A 15,142-nucleotide genomic window follows, 5' to 3' on the forward strand; every position below is an offset into this window, starting at 1 on the left:
AAGTAAGGATACTACTACTACTACTAATAATAATACAATAATTAATAACTAATAATACAAGAATAAACTGAGTTTAGCATACGCACAACTGAAAACCTACTTTTGTCTGCACCTGTACATTAAATACCAAATATTCTATATAGGATATAGAAGACATTCATTTTCTCAGGTACACTACTTTGAATTTTTAAACTTTATAACTATCACAAAAAGAATAAGCACTTAGAAATTATCCTTTAAGTGAGCAAATTCCTAACTCTGTATTTTTTTTATGTCTTTTTATTGATTTCTGAGAGGAAGGGAGAGGGAGAAAGAGATAGAAACATCAATGATAAGAGAGAATCATTTATTGGCTGCCTCCTGCACACCCCATACTGGGATCGAGCCCACAACCCAGGCATGTGCCCTTGACCAGAATCAAACCTGGAACCCTTCAGTCTGCAGGCCGACGCTCTATCTACTGAGCCAAACCAGCTAGGGCCAAACTATATGTTTAATTGAATATTCAAAATATAATTTTTAAAAAGCAAGCTCTGGAATCAGACAGATTTCCACTTTAGAGCTAAAATGCATAAGGGTGGTTCTACTGAAGGAAAATATTTCCCAAGTAGCGATTCAATGAAACCTTAAATAAAGAAACAGTGCCATCTGAAAGGTCACTGGTTCGATTCCCAGTCAGGGCACATGCCCACGTTGTGGGTTCGATCCCCGGTTGGGGTACATGCAGGAGGAGGTCTATCAATGTTTCTCTCTCATCATTGTTTCTCTCTTTCTCTCTCTCTCCCTCTTTTCCTCCCTCCCTCTCCTTCCTCTCTCTAAAATAAAAACATATTTAAAAAAGAGACAGTGCTAGATACATGCTACACCCTCACTATGTTCTCACTGCAAAATCGTATGACGTAATCTACTTTCTTTCTGCAACTTTCTTACATTTATAGTAAAACCTCATTAAACTGTACTTAATTAATTCAGAATTCTTATAGGAAGGGGCAAAAGTTGAATAAGAAAGCAAATGTTATGTAACAAATGAGATTATAGGGAGAATATTTAAAAGGGTGGTTTTTAAAAACTGGAGAATTTTCTCTCAATACTATACAACACTCAAAAAACAGTTTTTTTCATTTCATTAAAACAAAGCACGCAGTCCTTTTACTAGGCCATGTCTTGTTAGCCACCACCTGTCAAGTGCAAAAGCGAAATGCGAAATGTGTTCTTGCCTCAGCGGCCACTGCTATGTTTATAGGAGAAGGCGGGCTGGGGGCGGGGGGGGCGGTCCCAGGGGAGCTTGCTTGCTTTTTCTAGAAAATGAGGCTGCCGACTGGACCTGAAAATAACGGATTTGGATACATGGTGATTTTTTTTCTCTATATAATATTAATAAAGTCTTTTGTTCAGATTTTGACAATTCTTGGAGATAGAATAATAGATGATTTTTAAAATAAGTATCAGAAAAAAAATACTTAGAAAGGACCTTTAAATGAAAACATTCCAAAATGTTAAACTGAACATTGCAAATATAGCTTTAGAAGCAGAGCATATTACACACTGATTCTAAATTCACAAAATCATTTTAGAAGATGTTGTTAATGGAATTAATGAAGTGTCTGTATATGCCAAATATCTCATCATTTCCTATTTTTATCTGGGCGGGGAGAGTATTTCCCTGTGGCTCTCATGTCTGACACGTCACGTCTGTAATCTGAACAGCATTCACATTTCCAGGAACGGCGACAAAGGCAGTTTACCAGTCCCGACAGCACTTTCTCCAGCTCACTGAAGGACAAAACCAGTAAAGTACTAAGTTTCCTCCCCAGAAACTGCTCCTTTCTAGGGATATTAGCTCTTTAAAGTGAGGGTTAATGAGAGGAGCCTCTAGCTCCCTCAGGCAGGGCCTTGCATATAGTAGGTGTATCAATTCAGTAAATTCAGAAAGACTATATTACTATTGAATTTCAATATAAGCTACATGCAGCAAATGACAGATGAAGGGGGTGTGACCTTTCAAAGGAATAAAGGTGAAAAATACATCCCAGTTTCAAAAAGAGAGGGAAATCGGGAGTTCTACATTTTAACAGCAACATGCAGCTAGGGCCCTATTCTCTGAAAGCACGGTGCTAGGCCAGGGGGTTGTGTCTTATATGAATGCTGTCTAGGGAGAAGGGAGGAGGTCCTATCTTTCTTCTCAGACACTGGCTTGCACTAGACTCAGGGAGCAGGGGAAACTCCCTATCAAATCAACCTTTCGGCATTGTAATGGGATTTTTAAGAAAATCATCAAAAATCAACAGAAGCCAGGGATGCGTTACCTATGGATGGACATCCTTTCTCAGTAGCGCAGCTTAAACCCCCTGAAGAAACCAACCCTTCCCCAAACTAACCTCAGCGGTGTAAATGTAGATGGTGTTGAAGTTGGCAGCCACCAAAGCCCTCAGCATAAAGAGGAAGCCGATGAGGCCGGCACTAGGGAACAGGAGGCAAGAGAAAGGTTACCAAAGGCAACGTGCAGTGTCTTCCATGGCCCCGACCAAGTGTGTTACAGATGCCCTCACCCACCCACAGATGACCAGCTGCCCGATGAGGGGTCCTAAAGCAGATGCCCAACTTGAACCTTCAATCCTGCTCCCTGACCTCTCCACTCCCTGAAGTGTGCCATTCTAGCCTGGCCCCCACTCCCCCAAAATGGTGAAGATAGTTTGCAGAGTAAGTGGTTTATATTATAACTGAGGCCACTCTGGGGCGGCAAATTAAAAGTTAAATGAATTTTCACACCACAGGTATGTGTTGTTTTATGTTATGTTATATATGACTAAACTATCTTGACTTATAGTCAGGATAATTTGTTAACAACGAGAGTCCCCTTTCTCCAGGAAGCTTGGTATAAAGATCCTAAATATGTTGGTGAGTGAAAAGAGACTTGACCCTGACCTCCCAATGAACACTATGGGTTAGAACCGTGGTCGGCAAACTGCGGCTCACGAGCCACATGCGGCTCTTTGGCCCCTTGAGTGTGGCTCTTCCACAAAATACCACATGCGGACGCGCACGTACAGTGCGATTGAAACTTCGTGGCCCATTGGCAGAAGTCGGTATTTTGTGGAAGAGCCGGTATTTTGTGGAAGAGCCATACTGAAGGGGCCAAAGAGCCGCATGTGGCTTGCAAGCTGCGGTTTGCCGAGCCGCAGTTTGCTGACCACTGGGTTAGAAGATTCCATCTTAAAACCACTGCACAAAACTCGATTACTTTGAAGCAACCAGAGAGAAAATACCTTGAAGTGCAAATATTGAGGAGAAGGAAGAATAAAGCTGTGCAGCCCATGGTGATAGACAGGCTCAGCCGTCTGCCCAGGAAATTAATGCCCAGGATGTTCAGAGGATTCACTAGAAAGCAAATGACAAAGACCATTTCTGGAACCTTGGGCGGGCGGCATGGGTTCCTCCTCCTCATTTCAGGAAGCAGCAGCTTCACAAATCGTGTGCGTATTCCAGCCGAGACCCTCACACTGTCATCAGCCTTCAACATACTTTCCCCACGTGGGTCCACGAATGACAAGCACTGGTGTGTATCAAGGATTTTTTCATGTCCAGGGTGCTTACCATGTAGGTTTGTTGTAAACTGCCTACTTGCTAGGCCTATATTTTAAAGGTATACTGTTTTTCATCAAATTCAAGGTGTCATTGAAATTTAAGTACCGTTATTACCATTATTTTATGTCTACTAAGACAGAAACAGTACTGCAAATTAAAATCTAACACGCCATTGTAAGATGCATCCCAATTTCAGAGAGGTTAAAATGTGAAGAAAGCCTGGCCGGCATGGCTTAGTGGTCGACCTATGAACCAGGAGGTCATGGTTCAATTCCCAGTCAGGGCACATGGCCAGGTTTGGGCTCATCTGCCCTGTGCGTGGTGTGCAAGAGGCAACCAATCAGTGATTCTCTCTCATCACTGATGTTTCTCTCTCTCCCTTCTCTGAAATCAATTAAAAAAACATTTTTTAAATGTGAAGAAAAAAATACATCTTAAAATGGACAGGATTTCGTAATTCAATGCTCGGCTCCTCCAGACTTTTCCCCACCCCGAACCACACGGGCGGGCGGCTGTCAGCGGGGTCCCACGATCCAGAATCATGCTCAGTTCTGCCAGGCAGGAGCCACGTCTACGGAGGGTCACACTTCTCCCCTCTGGGCTGAGTTGCCTGTCCCTGACCCGAAACAGAGAGAGGCTCGATACATAGAGACACTTACGGGCAATTTCACCAACGGTGCTGATAATCATGGTCCGGTAGTCGGAGGGGGCAAACATGTGGCAGTAGCAGGGGCTCTGGCTCTCCTCTGAGACCCCCATGCTCACCATCGCCTCGGACTCGGACCTCGAACCACAGACCAGGTCCCGCTCCAGCAGCTCGGTGCTGGCCAGGATGACCCCGTAGTAGGCGAAAGAGATGCCCAGCCTGGAAGTGAGAAAAGATGGACATGAGAAAAGCGGGTGCCACCAAGAGCTGCAGGGAGACGTGAGAGGGCTTCGGGTGGAAGGCTGGGGGTAGGAGGTTGCGGGGGGGCCGGGAAAACCCCCCGGCTCACATATCTGGGGGTTGGAGGCCACACCGTGGGAAACAGATTTGCAAGAGCAGGAGGAGCCGGGTTAGCGGGATCCACAGGCCCGGTGAAGGAGTTTGAAGCCTAGATTCGTTTTCTGTCGCTGCTGTAACAAGTTAGCATAACTTTGTGGCTTAAAACAACACACGTCCAGCATCTCGCAGTTCTGGAGGTCAGAAGCGCTATGGGTCTGGCTCACGCTCTGCTCCAAGTCTCAGAGGCAAACGTGCAAGTGTAGGCGGGTCCTAGGCCTTTCTCGGGGGAGAATCCATTTTCCAAGCTCACCCAGACGGTTGGCAGAATTCAGCCCCGTGGGGCCGGAGAACTCATACCTGTTTCCTCGCTGGCTGTGGACCAGTTGTTCTCAGCTTCTACCTGCTTCCCTCACTCCCTGTCTTCAAAGCCAGCAGCATGGGGCCGAGACCTTCTCATGCTTCGAGTCTCTCTGTCCTCTCCTCCCGCCTCTTCTGTTTTCTCTTCTCCAGCTCTCTGCCCAGCTGGAGAAACTTCTCTACTTTTAAGGACGCAAGTGATTCGATGGGGCCCACCTGCCGAATCCGAATCATCTCCCTGTGTTAAGGCCCGTGATCTTAATTACATCTTCACAGCCCCTTCACATCAGCACCCGAATTAGAGTTTGATTGCGTCACAGGAGTTGGGGTCATCCTGGGGTCACTTTAGAATTCTGCCTATTACTAAGGGTCTTTAACAAGCTATGATGAGCCACAGATGGTTTTTGTGTTTGCTTTATATTTTCTCCCCATTCTTTACTAGATGTCTTTGATGAGATATAAAAATAACATACAGAAAAGTTCATCTATCAAAGTCAAGAAAAGAAAAAATCAGCCTCCCGGTTTTTCAGAAATGGTTGCAAAAGCCAGCTGAAAAAAACACGTGGCGACAATCAGAGGAAACCATGTATGTTCTGGGTATTGGATGATAGTAACCTGAAGATCATTACTCTTGTCAGTGTGATTATAGGATTGCAGTCATCTAAGAAAATGCCCTCAAGTAGTTGAGCCTTAATGACATATCTGGGGATGAAATGTCAGAAGCCTGGGGCTTGCTTGGAAACACTTCAGCACAGGAGAATGTAGCTGAGGCTAATAAGGGTGAATATCCATGACCGTCAGATCTGGGTGATGAGCGAATCCAAGTTCATCCTGGTATCCTCTCTACTTACACGTGTGTTTGGAAATTTTCATAATTCAATATTTAAAAAGAAAACAGTCAAAATGTCTCCCCTTGTTATTAAAGTCTGTCGCTTTAATTTGGCTGATTTCTAAATATTAACAGTATTTTAAGAATTTTAAAGTGTCAAGGGGAGACATATCAACCTATTAATAATGATTATATCAGAAGAAGGCAGCTAGACGACCATTTTCCTGAATTCAAATCCTAAAGATTCGTTTTGCCTATTTTCTATCTTTAAATAAGTGGGATCACGGCATAGGCATTATGGGCATCTGGCTTCCTTTGCTCGTTATTACTTTGTGAGATTCAGCTGTGTCGAGTGTTGACTCCTGGTTTTCTCATCTTCATTACTGTACAGTCTTTCACTTTATGAATCTAACACAATTTACCCATTATGTCGTTGATGGACATGTGGGTTGTTTGTAGTTTGGGCGTGTGACAAATAAAAGAATGCGATGGACATTCATGTAAATGTCTTTTGGTGAATGTATGTATGCACTTCTGTTGGGTATAAGCCTAGGAAGGGAATTGCTGAGCCATAGGATATGCATATTTTCAACTGTGATAGATTTTTCCAAACAGTTTTCCAAAGTGGTTGTACTAACTTGAACTCTAATCAGCAGTGAATGCAATGGTTCCTGTTACCTTACATCCACCGAACACTTGGTACAGTCTTTAATTTTGGCATGTAGGTGGATTTGTAGTGGTGAACCAGACTTCAAAGGGTTAGAAAGTGAGGTCCTATGTTGAGATGAAAAATAAAAAAAACTGTGGACAATTAGGATTCTTTTCTTTCTCTCTTTCTTTTAAATTGTTATTTTACTTACTTCTTTGGTTGGTGGTATTAGTAAAAAGATGAGATTGCTGGGGTCTTTCTTGTGTTTTTCTCCCCAGTAGCATTCAGAGTGGATTTACTTTAGTAGGCTTTCTATAAAACTCATTTTGATATACAGTGGGGCCTTGACTTACGAGTGTCCCGACTAACGAGTTTTTTGAGATACCAGCTGTCTCTCAGCTGATTTTTTGCTTGGAGTTGACAGAGTAATTTGAGTTAACGAGCTCCTTAACGAGCTTGGTCTCGGAACGAATTAAACTCGTAAGTCAAGGCCCCACTGTAATTACCTTTTTAAAATCCTCAACCTATGATAGGTTTTTTAATTGACTTTTTTTGAGAGAGAGAGAGAGAGAGAGAAAGAAACATTGGTTGGTTGTCTTCTATATGTGCCCTGACCAGGAATCGAACCTGCAACCTTTGGTGCACAAGAAGATACTGCAACCAATGAGCCATCAGCCAGGGCTGAAGTAACTACATTCCTACCATATGACCCAGATCTGTAACGTGGTCCGCAAATATTTAGCATCCAACAGGTCTGCAAACCTTCCTCTTTTATCCTAGGGTAGTGAAAAGAGGGAAACAGAATAGATTCAGTGGGTTAAGGACAAGCAAAGATGCCGCTAATATTTTAGATATTAAATATGAACAAAATATTATAAAACAAGGACAACATGGGATGTGGGGAGGTGAAATAACCACTGCATTCCTATGAGCACAGCCCACCCAAACCCATAATCACTTTTAACACATGCATCCCAGCCAATCAGACTTTGCACACTGTTTTCATTGGCAGGTACCCGAACTTGTGGAATTTATGATTAACACTTTCTCATCCTCTTCTCACCGGTGCTGGCGAGGGGTGTGGTAGAAAATAGGAGGATACATGAAAACAACCGTAAAACTGATGGGATATTCTTTATTATTAACATTAAAATGAAAAACCTAACATTTACAAAGTGTCTGGGGCTTTTATAAGAAAAAAAGTCATAAATTTTAAAAGAGGGTAGAACACCCGATTTCTTTTTGTGTCTTTAGGGTAATTAGCAAAAGTTCTTAGCCACAGTCAGTACCTATTAAATACTTTTGCATACAAATAAATGAGGATGAGTATATTGACAGTCATGGATTTTATGTAAAGTTAGGAAAGCTTTGGGGTTCTCAGCTAAAACCAATTACTCTTCTCTCACAAATAGACCTGGGATCACAGGACTCGAGAGAGAGAGACCAGGAGTGTGGTCTGGATTTTGTTCTCTCTCTCTCTCTCTCTCTCTCTCTCTCTCTCTTTGATCTCAGAGAGAAAAAGGGAGAGGGAAAGAGAAACATGAACGATGAGAGAGAATTATCAATCGGCCACCCCCCCACCACACACACACACACACACGCACATCCCCACCAGGAATCGAACTGTGACCTCCCGGTTCCTAGGTCGACGCTCAACCACTGAGCCACACCTGCCTACAGAAAGAGCTTGAAGGAATTCAGAGGTCTTTTGCTCCAGGGACCTGGAGGTTATTGTGGGTGGAGTGAAGCAACTGACACTTCACCTCCATCAGCTTTACATATTGGAGCTCTGGCTACTCATCATTGAAAACCTCTGATCTAGTCCTATCTTCCCTTTGTCCAACACAGATTGTGTAGCCCAGAGAGGTTAAGTGACTTGCCCAAGATCACACAGCTGTGTGAAGGCAGAGCCAGCACGGAATCCAGGTCTCCAGAGCACCAGTCCTGAGCACTGGCCATCTAACTATCTGCTATTCCCCTTGGTTTAGATATGACTATGGTCCCCTACCTCCACAAGTTTGTTGGAGATTCAAAAAGCTGAGTCTTATAGTATCCCAATGAGTCATAAATTTTATCCTAATAAAGTTATTGGGTGAGGAACCTTTGGCTACAATCCAAATGGGTGGACTCATCCAGCGCATCCATGGTGTGGCCCTTCCTCAAATAGACCCAAGGCCTTTCATCTCAGTGTCTGGAGTGAAGCTGCCAAAGCTCCACGGCCCACAGCATCTTGCCCAGCCTCCTCCACGTGGCTTCTGACAGCAGCCGCGTAACCAAACCCACCTCACATCCCTGCCTCTGGTCTCGGCTCACACCATTCCTCCTGCCTGTGGTGGCCTCTTCCCTCTTTTCATTGCTCAATTTATGCCTCACCAATGCCTGAAGGTGGCTTGCCGTGCCTCACAGTCTCCTCTCTGCCCGGATCCTACATGCACCCAGTCACCTGCACAGCTCACCTGGTTCTAAGTGTCTGGCTCCGTTGTTATTGATTCTTTCCTATGTAAGTCTCCTCTCTCTAACCAGATTGTAAAAGGCAGGCTCTACTGCTTGTATCTCTGCAGCCACAGAGCCTTGCACCACAGATGAGTGAGGAGGACAAGATCATTTGATGGGCGTGATGGATGGGCTACGTACGAGCTGGAGGCACAGAAGGAATGCGGAAGGAAGGAGTGGGGAGGAGAAAGGAGAGGGATGTAAGAGGGGGTGGAGGATGGAGAGTACTGAGAATATAGAGGGGGTGGAGGAGGAGGATGGTTGTTATGGGACTCGTGTCCCCCAAAGTCCATGTTGAAGTTCTAACCCCTAGAATGTGACTGTATTTGGAGATAAGGCTTTTTTTTTAATTGATTTTTTTTTTTAGAGAGAGAGAGGAAGGGAGAGGGGGAGAGAGAAACATCAATGGGAGCACAAAATATCGATTGGCTGTAGGTGCATGGGAGGACACACAACCAACTGAGCCACACCAGCCAGGGCTAGAGATAAGGCCTTAAAAGAAGTAATTAAGTTAAAAGGAAGTCATTCGGGTGGACCATAATCCAATATGACTGATGTCCTTATAAAAAGAGATCAGGACACAGACACACAGAGAGAAGATGATGTAAGGATACAAGGAGAAGACAGCCTCCACAAGCTGAGGAAAGGGGTCTCAGAAGAATATATATATATGGTCAATGAGAGCACATGTGTGGGTTTTCTCTGTTAGGGATAGGAAAGACATGTGTTTTATTTATTTAGATCCCAAGAGCTAGCATAATGTTTGTCACATAATAGGCTTTTATAAATATTTGTAGAATAAGTGAATAAAAGCAGGTCAGCCATATCTTCTCCACATCCTTAGTACACTAAGTCTTGTTTCAATCCAACCCATCCCCATTCCTAAGGTGGGTGTTATCTCTCTGCCTGAGTAACACAGAGATAGTAGATTAATACCTACTAATACCTACTCTTCAAATAGTACCTCAGGATTTTTTTCTTTTTTATTAATTAACTAGTGGCCCAGCCTGCACCCTCTTGCAGTCTGGGACACCTTGGGGGATGTTCACCTGCCGGCTTAGGCCCACTCCCACCAGGGATTGGGCCTAAGCCGGCAGTCAGACATCCCTCTCGCAGTCCGGGGCTCTCGCCGTCCAGGACCCCTCGCTCCTTACCACCGCCTGTAGTGGAGGCAGAAGAGGCTCCCGCCACCGCCACTGCGCTCAGCTGCTGTGAATCCAGCTTCTGGCTGAGCAGCGCTCTCCCTGTGGGAGCACACTGACCACCAGGGGGCAGCTCCTGCATTGAGCGTCTGCCCCCTATTGGTCAGTGCGCATCATATCAACTGGTTGTTCTGCTGTTCAGTTGATTTACATATTAGGGTTTTATTATATAGGATTTAAGAAAACATCCTTTTGAAGTACACACAGAACATTAATAAAAAGTCGCTATGTAGCCCAGCTGGTGTGGCTCAGGGGTTGAGCATTGACCTATGAACCAGAAGGTAATGGTTCGATTCCCGGTCAGGGCACATATCCAGGTTGTGGGCTCGATCCCCAGTGTGGGGTGCAGGAGACAACCTATCAAAGATTCTCTCTCAGCACTGATGTTTCTATCTCCCTCTCCTTTCCTTTGAAATCAATTATATATATACACACACACATATACACACTATATAGAGAACAAAAGGAAAGTCTCAATAAATCCCAAATAATTGATAATATCCTCTGACCAAAAAAGCAATTACATTAGAAACAAAGAATTAAAAAAGATTAACAGATAACTCATTGGTTAAAGAGAACTCATAATAGTTACAAAATAAAAATAAAATTACTCTGTAACAAAACTTGCTAAATGTAGCTAAATAGTTGATTAAAATGAAAAAATGACTGAAAATAAATAAGCAAAGTACTGAGCTCAAGAAGCTAAAAGTTAGGAGAACATAAAAAGCTGAGGAAGAAAGCAAAATCAAGAGGAGAAACTAATGAGTCCACCAAAAAATCAATAAAGAGAGCACAACCAAAAGCAATCTTGCTCTTTGAAGTTTAATAAAACAGACAAACCTCTACTGAGACAGACCAAGAAAAAAGAGAAAGGCACAAACAAACGATATTAAAAAATGAAAAAAATCTCACAGATTTTTTTTTGGAAACTCACAAGAGAACACTAGGAATAATTTCTATGAATAAATTTGAAAACCTAGATGAAGCGAACAATTTTCTACAATATATGCATTACCCAAATCGACTCAATTAAAAGTATTAAACGTAAGTAGACTCTAATCCTTATGCAAATTTAAATTAGATTTTAAAACTTCTCCTTCGACTACCCCCTAACTTCCCCCTACCACTCACTCCAAAATAAATATTAGGTGTAAGTGCCTTGTAGGCAAGTTTTAGCAAACATTCAATGAGGTTCATTCCTGTCTTGTAGATACTATTGTTGAGGTGGCAGGACAGCTGAAGAAGGCAGGAGAGGTGAGGAAGGTGAAGAAGGTGGGAGAGGTGAGGAAGGTGTGGGGTGACCTCCTCCAGGAGCCTGGGCCTGAGCCACCTGCAGGGGGTGAAGCGGGGGTCTGGGCTGGTGTGTGGAATGAATGCAGATTTCCCTGAGAGCCCTGAACCAGTAGAATTTAAACACCACATTTTGGTGTGTTTTAAAAAATCATTTAATGAAGTTTATAACTGATATCAAAATAAGACGAGGCCAGTACAAGAAAATTAAATGTTAAATCCATCTCTCACCTATAAACAATGATGCCAATCCTGTGACTACCTTGGCAAGGTAGGTGTTATTATACCCATTTTATTGATGACAAAAGTGGAGGTAGGTAACTGACCAGAGCTGGATCCAGTCCCATCTACTCCGCTCTTGTCGCTGTTCCCTCCTGGGGCAGGACTGGAGAGCTACGGCCCCCTTCCCGCTGGCCTTACACGACTAAGGGGATTTCCGGGTGGTCCCCACGCGGGGAGAAGACCTCCCTCTGGGCACTCACCAGGATGGGCTCCCCCAGCTGCCCCTCGGGCATGGCCGAGCGGTTCATCCTGGCGATGTGTTGCAGCGTAGCCAGGGCCGCCTGCGTGTTCCCGGTGGAGACATTGAACCGAGCAGATTCAGGGATGAACTGGGCACAGACGACAAAGAACAGGAGAGCGCAGCTGCTATGAACCCAGGGACACGACTGTCACCTCCATGTACTAACTACACCGCCCCAGTTTCCAGTGGCGGAGAGGGTGTGGCCAGCGCAAAGGCACACAACACGCAGGCACACTCTTGCATCCCAGGTTGACTTGGAACAAAAAAGGTTGCATTCTCCTTACCAGGGTGTCATCTTAGACAACAGCGGCTGACACCAAACTTCATACCAACTTGGCTCAGCAGACTTGTTAATACAATGAAATTCTTGTCTAGTTGGTAAATACCCCCTCCCCGAGGCCCCCAGGGCCCCGTCACTGCTCTGCCACCCCAGGCCTCTGCAGGAATCCCAAGACCTCCCCACCATGCAACAGATCACTGCAGACGGCGCCGCCAGCACCCACAGGGCCTCCTGAATGTCGAGGTCCCAACCCCCCTGATGGGTGAGTACTCTGAGCACCACACTCGGCAACAGCACAGGTCTCCACTGAAGCTGGGACCTGGAGAATCAACGTGGCTGCTCCCTGCCCCTCGTGCCTCAGGCCTCGTCCAGGCTGTTGGTGCTTCCTCAGGAGAACATCGCCCCAGGCAGCACCTCGCTCCCCATTCCCACAGCCAATGGGCAGCTCGGGCCCTCCTCATCTCCCACCGGGAGCGTCCTGACACTTTCTAACTGCCTTTCTGCCCTCTGCTGCCCGGGCTCCACCCAGCCCTGAGCCAGCTTCCCAGCACAGAACCCCTCTCACACCCCCAGAACCCTGGCCTGCGAGGCCCTTCCTAAGCTGGACAGGCCTGTCTCCCCAGCCTCCCCCAGCACCCCTCACCCCAGCCACCCAGCCTACCTGCTCTCCCCTAGACACATTCTGTGCGTTCACACCTTCAGAAGGGCCTTGCACATTAGCCCTTTCCACCAAGCTTACTGAGATGGATACTTAAATAAAGGAAGGAGGTGGGCAGGGGACCAGAAGGCCACTGGACCCCTGGAGGGAGGGAGGGAGCCCAGTGAGCTTCCTCACCTTGAAGGCCAAGATGAGGACGATGCCAGGAATGGAGGCGATGCGGATGAGCCAGCGCCACCCGATGGTGGGGATGACCACAGAGGCCAGGCCGATGATGAGCAGGGAGCCAGCGAGCCAGAAAACCTGGGGCAAGAATGGAAGATGAAGTCCCTCCTCTCAAACCTGCTCCAGACTTCCTCCTCCGGAGCGGCCCCGCCCAGCATTTTACCGATGGAAGAGGGTGAGATGGAGAGAGGGTCTTTGACTGAGGAGCCCACATTCCGGTTCCACTCAGGGCCTGGCTGACTGGGGGCAGGGACTTCACTGCTCGTGGCTTTGTTTGATAGCCTGAGGGCGGGGGGGACTCATAGGCAGAGGGTCAATAACGTCACCAACGTTTTAAAGATCTGGGACCCCAGACACTGGCTTTTATTTTTTCAAGTAAATAATTCACTGGTTCAGAACTCAGGGTACAAAGGGGAACACTCTAAAAAAGGTTTTCTTCTCCTCCTTCCCTGCCACCAATTTCTCTCCTCGGAAAGAACCTGTGTTCGGTTTGTTGCATATTCCTAAAGCTGTTCTAAATATATACAAGCTAATAAGAGTATAGTGTTGTGCTCTTCTCTTTTTTCACAAATGGTCACGTAGTATAACTAATGCTTACACTTTGCTTGTCACACTAAATATATAACTTGGAGATCATTTTATATCAATGAGTAACATGGCCGCCAATTACCACCAGGCCCCATTGGTCGGGAATTAGGATAATTCTGAATGTTCAGCCTGAACATTATTTCCACTCTGGAAGATGGAGAATAAACGATAATTCCATTCCACCTCACAGAGATGGAGAGAGGATAATATCATAAAAGATTCCTTGAGGGACTACTTAGGGGTGACTATTTCATCACCAAGGAATTCTACTACAAACATGCAAACAAGATTATTTCTGAAAGTGACAAGGTACAAAAAAATAATAGTAATGGGATGGAGACTTGCGTGATCCGTTAGGGACAACCTTTCTGAAGAGACAATGGGTATGAAGGGCTGTAACAAACCACTGCAGTGGGCCAGGGGACAGGTGATGTGGCATTGAAAAGGATTCTAACAATGAGATGGCAAAAAAATGTTTAACTCATGGATATGACACACATTTTGGAGGCCAAGGGGACAGGACTGATGGGCACTGTGGTTGAGGGCCCGTTATAGGGGATGGACCAGTAGGGCTTGGTAATTCATTGGATGGAAGTGAGGGGAAGGGAGGGGCCAGGGATGGTTCTTGAGTTTGTGGCTCAGATGACTGAAGAGGTAGATTTGCTATTAACTGAAAATAAATAAGAGTCTTCAGAGGAAGAAGAAGAGATTAGTTCTATGACTGTTGTATTTGAGGAACATGTAGGATATTCAAGTTGCTATCAGGTAACTGGTCACCTGGGTCAGAAATTCAAGGAGGCGCTCCTGGTGGTAGATAAAGATTTTGGGGGGTCATATGCACATCGATAGCTAAAAACATTGGCGTAAATTAGATGACCCAAGGAGACCTGGAAAATAAGACAAGCAAGGAGAATACATAACCAGGAAGCATGCTAAGGACTGAGTGGCAGGTGCAAGAAGCAACCAATGAAATAATGTTAAATGTAAACCCCAACCCCTGAGTATTAAAAATGTGTGTGTCCACCTCAACAAAGATCAGAGGAAGAAATCTGGGGGGGCGGGGGATGTAAAGAATTATTCCATCTTTATGATCAGCCTACACAGGAAGGGGAGAAAACATAATTTTGTTTTTATAAGACCAAATAACTCATTTGAACAGTTACAATCGTTTGTTAGGTTTCTAATTTGTTGTTGTTGTTCTTACCTAAATTTAGTATCAGAAAAATTCAAAGTAATTTAAAAGCAGTATCCTACTACTTTATTGCTGTCTTTTTCCTGGGACCTCTGAAAGGTCAGCGCTTTTGGACAAGGATGGCATCCAAGGCGGGACCAGGGCACCTAGGTTGCCGTGGCCTCTCATCAGTGGCTGGCAGGGCCTGAGGGGCTGGAGAGCATCCCAATCCTCTCCCAGGACAAATGGCTCATCAGGGAGGTTGCAGCATGGCCTGGTCCCACAGGCAGGGGTCAGTGACAGACTT

General features: G+C 45.2%; 1 protein-coding gene across 1 annotated transcript in view; it reads right to left on the reverse strand.

Moving 5' to 3' along the window:
- Window positions 1-15,142, reverse strand: part of SVOPL (SVOP-like) — a 58,190-nt gene that overhangs the window by 25,188 nt on the left and 17,860 nt on the right. Inside the window, exons 8-13 of the mRNA XM_014546710.1 lie at window positions 13,029-13,154; window positions 11,873-12,001; window positions 7,108-7,181; window positions 4,245-4,450; window positions 3,267-3,378; window positions 2,379-2,460 (exon numbers count right to left, since the gene is read on the reverse strand). Of these exons, the coding sequence (XP_014402196.1) occupies window positions 2,379-2,460; window positions 3,267-3,378; window positions 4,245-4,450; window positions 7,108-7,181; window positions 11,873-12,001; window positions 13,029-13,154 (729 nt within the window). The remainder of the gene's footprint in view (window positions 1-2,378; window positions 2,461-3,266; window positions 3,379-4,244; window positions 4,451-7,107; window positions 7,182-11,872; window positions 12,002-13,028; window positions 13,155-15,142) is intronic.

This window comes from Myotis brandtii, unplaced genomic scaffold, assembly GCF_000412655.1.
Source record: "Myotis brandtii unplaced genomic scaffold, ASM41265v1 scaffold455, whole genome shotgun sequence".
In the NCBI taxonomy this organism is placed as follows: Eukaryota; Metazoa; Chordata; class Mammalia; order Chiroptera; family Vespertilionidae; genus Myotis; species Myotis brandtii.